General features: G+C 42.5%; 1 protein-coding gene across 1 annotated transcript in view; it reads left to right on the forward strand.

Annotated features, from left to right (window-relative positions):
- The window catches only part of TRPA1 (transient receptor potential cation channel subfamily A member 1), a gene marked incomplete at its 5' end in the record, with an annotated part of 62,255 nt that extends 61,097 nt beyond the window's left edge, over positions 1 to 1,158 (forward strand). The window contains one exon of the mRNA XM_084621736.1: positions 21 to 1,158. Coding sequence (XP_084477862.1) covers positions 21 to 219 — 199 coding nt within the window. The 3' untranslated portion in view covers positions 220 to 1,158. The remainder of the gene's footprint in view (positions 1 to 20) is intronic.
- Positions 1,159 to 6,228: the final 5,070 nt, after the last annotated feature.

A 6,228-nucleotide genomic window follows, 5' to 3' on the forward strand; every position in this document is an offset into this window, starting at 1 on the left:
ATATACTTATTTTGTTTTAGGCTTAAGGATATGTCAACGCTCTTGGAAAAACAGCATGAGCTCATTAAATTGATCATACAAAAAATGGAGATAGTATCAGAGGCTGAGGATGAAGACAGTAATGATTTATTTCAGCATAAGTTTAGGAAACAGCAGTTAGAACGCATGAACAGTAAATGGGATACTGTGTTAAAAGCTGTAAAATCAAAATGTCCCTAGCTCTAGCACAGCTGAAAATGACAACTCTTTCTGAACATGACTGTCACATCATATATTATCTGTAAAATTGCTTTACTTTAGGGTCTCCTCTCCTCTAGTGCCCATGTGTAATGTTAATGGTACTCACATCATGTACACAAGTATAGAACAGGTTCCTAATTAGGGTTTACAAGAAATACAGTAAACCTCTTAGCTCTGTATTTACTGACCTGTTCTGCTGTTATGAACATCTTTTTTTCATGGATTCAAAGTATATTAATTCCTATAATAACCTGACTTTGGGGGGAAAATGAGGAAGGGAATCACTTTATGTCAAAAATCATTTAATATAAAACAAGAAGCTGAGCCAGACTGATTTCATTGGGAGTTTTGACTGAGTAAGGACTGCAGGATCAGGCCCTGAAAGGTACAAAATAAATGTAAGATTGTGAAGCTGTTGTGCAACTGAAAGGCCAGATTCTGCCATCAGATAAGTACATCCTAAAATACAAATAGCACAATGCAGAATTTAGTTCTGTCAGTCACTTTGAACTATTGTCCTTTATACGTAGTATGTTTAAGTTTCAGTGTAGACAAACCTGGCATGGTGCTTTCCAGCACAGGTGAACAGACACACACTACTGCTGCTCCAGCTAGTGTGCTAGAAATAGCAGTGTGGCCGTGGCACCATGAGTGGTGGTTCAGGATAGCCAACCGAGTCCAAACCTGCCCAACCCACTGGGTACATATCCAAAGCCTCTCAGAGCTACCATGTATGTGTTTACCTGTGCTGGGAAGCATGGTCCCAGCTGCATTGTAGACATACCTTTACTCTGGGTTCTACCATAAGAACTCATCTTTTAGCTTAATCTGCACTTTGGGTCTTGTTATTTACTTACAGAATATAAAATGCATATGTGCAATAAAATAATATACATGTATGTATGCCATAAACATTAATTAAACTGCACTGTTGAAATGCTGCAATGTATTTTCGGTTTCAGAAATGGTAACAATAAACTGCTTATGTCTGTATTTGGTTGTCACCATTAGTGCTCTGCCTTTGTGTTCAGACATATTTTACTTTTAGCTTTTGCACATCATTTTACTCATTCTCTAAAGAATACCTTATTATTCAGGTAATGGTAAATTAAGTACTGAGAATGATGTCATACTATGTAGAACCTCACTAATCTACACAAAAGGCGGGGACCCTCAGTGCAAGTTAATGGCATTTGTGCTTTAAAACTGCCTAGAGTGAGGTAGCATATATAACACCGCACTATGATTTCAGTGAGGATATCACCTCACTCAACATCTCTAACCCAAAACTGGCTATAGTCCAGAGCTGGAGCTAGTTAGTATCTGCTCATCTTCATACTCCCTGACACTGCTGCTGAATGAGAGCAGGGAAAGAAACAGGCTCTCTCTGTTCTCACAGCTATTCTGCTGGGACTACCAAAGGTGAAGTGCAGTCAGCTGCTGGAGCTGGGACTACCAAAGGTGAAGTGCAGTCAGCTGCTGGATTGCTGAAGATTCCTGGATTCCTATGGGAGAACAGGAAGGCTCAGGAAGGCCACTGTGCCTCTGCCCTTCAATGCAACTCTTACTGAGCCATTGCTGCCTCTTGGGTTCTGTGGCCTGAATGCAGCCACAGGTGCAAGTAGATACAGCTTCTATTGATCGCTTTTTTTGAAGATGAAGGACATTTCCCAGCTTTGCCCCTCCCCTTTTCCTCCCGCTTTCAAGTTCAAGTGGTGACCATTCTCCTAAGAGCTGCTTCTGTAAAGATGTCCAGGAATCTCTTCTGAGATTGCTCATCAGGTGGCTCTTCACTCCCAGAGTGACACCTCACAGACAAACTGTGGCAGCAGTGGGTCAGATTTTGAAACTAGGGTAAAGTCAGGCACCTTAGTTCATATTTAGGCATCAAAATAAGGGCTTTCAAAGGTTCCAAATGCATGCAGCTTCCACTGACTAAACAGAGCTATTACTTTAAAATAGAGCTAGTCCGAGCCAGGAGCCTGTAAGTCCTGGAAGCTCTGGGAGATCCAGCTCTAATCAAGTCTCTGCTCCCTGCTATGAAGCCAAGAAGTCCTCAGATGGGCATCCAGGGTCTGGGGCTCCAGGGAAGTCCTGCCATATGGCCTGACTGAGTTGCTGAGCATCTGCAGTTCCTACTGTCAGTGAAATATGGGGGTGCTCGGTACCTCTGGAAATCAGGCCACTTTTTTAAAACTATGAAGTTAAGTATCTAACTTCAGCCCCACATGTATGAAAATGTTGGCCTAAGCCAGTGGTTTTCAACCTGTGGCCTGCAGACCCCTCTGGGTCCACAGTCTGTCTAAGGGGCGCGCAAAAGGTGATCGTGAAAATAAAGTTTCAGATCCCAGAAAAGGCATTCCATTTTCTGATCCATCAAAAGTGTGCAAATACCCCCACCTACAGGTCAAAAGTCAGAAGTGGTGTCAGTACTATAGAAGCCCACAGTTTAATGCCCTTTCTCATGCTGTGTCAAGTGCCAGGCTGAGCACATGCTACCTTTATAGTTGAATTCTGTTCAGTCAGTTTTCAGTCTAAAACTTCTATGGTAGGGATCCTCAGGCCACAGGTTGAATTTCCAAAGGGGTCCACACCTCCATTCGAAATATTTTAGGGGTCTGTAAATGAAAAACCACTACATCTATAAAAATCAGAGGACAGTCATTTGCTGTTTTTGGCAGTCTCTCAGATTAACACTAGATGGCAGTGAATGACAATATTTCCGAATGCAGTGTAGTTATAGTTGTTTTGATCCCAGGATATTAGAGAGACAAGGTGTGTGCGGTAATATCTTTTATTGGACCAACTTCTGTTGGTGAGTGAGACAAGCTTTCGAGCCACATGAAGCTATGAAGAAGAGCTCTGCATGGCTCAAAAGTGTGTCTCTCTCACCAATAGAAGTTGGTCCAACAAAAGGTATTCCCTCACCCACCTTGTCTCTCTAATATTTCTTAAGTTTTGATCTTTAGAATATTCTTTTAAGGGAAGCAACACAGTTACTTCAGAACAGAAGCAATCACCATCTGGAGTTTTACAGCCTGATTCTGTAAACCTTTCGTGTGCAGAATTCAGAGGAGTTGGCACATGGGGCTTTCAGCGGGGGGCTCTTAAGGTTTTAACTTTTAATTTGAAATGTTTCGTTTTCATTCTTTTATGTTCTTGCCTCTTGTACTCACTTAGCAGCTGTCATTATGGTTGAAAGTATAGATAACCTTATCCCTCCCTCCCATACACACATCCAAGGCTAACCCCAAAGCCACTCTGAGGATTGGCTGGCAGAGAAGACCATTTGACTGCTGTTGTTAGCAACTTCCCCGATCTCCAAGTGGTTTAATTTTATTTTATTTACTGTGACCTAGACATAGCAGGTTCACAGCCAGATGAAATTTATAGCCACAGCTCTTCCACAAATGAGGGTGACAACACAGCTTGGAAATCCAGGGCGGTCCTAAATCCCACCATTCGCTCCAGAATCCCAAGCCAATGTGCATCAGGGTGCCGAGAAAAGTAGTAATTTGGGGAGGAGATAAACACTTTTATGACATTTAAAAACAGTTTGAGAAGGCAAACATGATATATAATGAATACACTCATTTTACACATATACATGCTTACTTGTAAATCATTATTTAAATTGTTTCGTACTATTTTTGGAAGCCTGACTAGTGAAAATTATCAAATGTATGTTGTTTACCTGGGCACCTTACACACAGATCTGTATTTAAACAAGTATTAAGATCCAGTGATGCCAATGAGCCAATAATCCTTGGAGGATGTTTTTTTTTGCTGGTGGTAACTGCCAGGGCCTCAGCATGTGGTGGCAAAAAAAAAAAAAAGCAATTTCAGTTCTAAGGAAAAAAGAGCCAATACTGATTGGAGGTGTCAGGAAAAGTTGTGTGGCCAGGGCATCTGGGGAGCCTGCTGATTCAGTAGTGCACCAGTCAACCTCCTGCCAGGGGAGCTCCTTTGGACCCCTGATAGGAGTAAGAGCTGGCCACATCTGGTAGAAAACCTGTGGAGGTCAATGGCAGAAACCCTAATCGCCGTCCACCTGAGTTGTACGCAGTTCTGCTGGCAGAGACTGGTGTAATTCCTGGTGAATTTGGGAGATGGTAGGGCTGTGACACTCCCTTCCTCCACAGAGACTGGAGCCCTTATTTAGCAGTGGAATAGATTGAGACTATTTTAGGCCCAGAGAGCCCAGTAAACAAAGAATTTCCTGCTTCAGCTCACCTACTTGGTGATTCCATTATAAAGTGCCATCTTACACTAATGGCACTAATTACAAGTTTCAGAGTAACAGCCGTGTTAGTCTGTATTCGCAAAAAGAAAAGGAGTACTTGTGGCACCTTAGAGACTAACCAATTTATTAGAGCATAAGCTTTCGTGAGCTACAGCTCACTTCATAACATGCATATCGTGGAAACTGCAGCAGACTTTATATATACAGAGAGAATATGAACCAATACCTCCTCCCACCCCACTGTCCTGCTGGTAATAGCTTATCTAAAGTGATCATCAGGTGGGCCATTTCCAGCACAAATCCAGGTTTTCTCACCCTCCACCCCCCCACACAAATTCACTCTCCTGCTGGTGATAGCCCATCCAAAGTGACAACTCTTTACACAATGTGCATGACAATCAAGTTGGGCTATTTCCTGCACGAATCCAGGTTTTCTCACATCCCCCCCACCCCCATACACACACAAACTCACTCTCCTGCTGGTAATAGCTCATCCAAACTGACCACTCTTCAAGTTTAAATCCAAGTTAAACCAGAACGTCTGGGGGGGGGGGGGGGGGAGGTAGGAAAAAACAAGAGGAAACAGGCTACCCTGCATAATGACTTAGCCACTCCAAGTCTCTGTTTAAGCCTAAATTAATAGTATCCAATTTGCAAATGAATTCCAATTCAGCAGTTGCTGGCACCATACAATGCCCCTCTGCCATGTACATTGGTCAAACTGGACAGTCTCTACGTAAAAGAATAAATGGACACAAATCAGATGTCAAGAATTATAACATTCATAAACCAGTCAGAGAACACTTCAATCTCTCTGGTCACGCAATCACAGACATGAAGGTCGCTATCTTAAAACAAAAAAACTTCAAATCCAGACTCCAGCGAGAAACCTGGATTTGTGCAGGAAATAGCCCAACTTGATTGTCATGCACATTGTGTAAAGAGTTGTCACTTTGGATGGGCTATCACCAGCAGGAGAGTGAATTTGTGTGGGGGGTGGAGGGTGAGAAAACCTGGATTTGTGCTGGAAATGGCCCACCTGATGATCACTTTAGATAAGCTATTACCAGCAGGACAGTGGGGTGGGAGGAGGTATTGGTTCATATTCTCTCTGTATATATAAAGTCTGCTGCAGTTTCCACGATATGCATGTGATGAAGTGAGCTGTAGCTCACGAAAGCTTATGCTCTAATAAATTGGTTAGTCTCTAAGGTGCCACAAGTACTCCTTTTCTTTTTACTAATTACAAGCTGTACTGTAAGCAAATCACAGAGATTTTGCCTTCCTGTTTGAAAAGAAACATTCTGCATCATGCTCTCCCTAATCTCATGTATAATGCCATTTATTTTAATACATCCTTCATATACAGCATCACAAAACACTTCCCAGCAACACATAGAATGGAGAGGAAGAGTGCGTCTTACAGCACTGGGTCCAGTGCCCAGCAGAGTGCAGCAAGGGAAAAATAGATACAGCAGGGAGAAAGGTCAGAGAAGAGGCAGCTGAATGGTATAAGCAGGTAAGGATTGAAGAACCTCTTCTTTCAGGCTACTTATCTTGAAAGGAGGATGGAAAGATGCTTTCATGAAGAAATGCCAGTCATACCATACAGGGTTTTAACATGCAAATGAGAATCAGGGACCAAGTTCAAACTAATGGAGTGAGCTGTTAAGCAGGTAGCTGAATGTAGCCTCAAAGAGGCATGGCAAAGCAAGTTCATAGAGAGTTTCCAAAAGCAGGAGAGT

Source organism: Lepidochelys olivacea, assembly GCF_965140295.1.
Source record: "Lepidochelys olivacea isolate rLepOli2 genome assembly, chromosome: 2".
NCBI classification, from domain to species: Eukaryota; Metazoa; Chordata; order Testudines; family Cheloniidae; genus Lepidochelys; species Lepidochelys olivacea.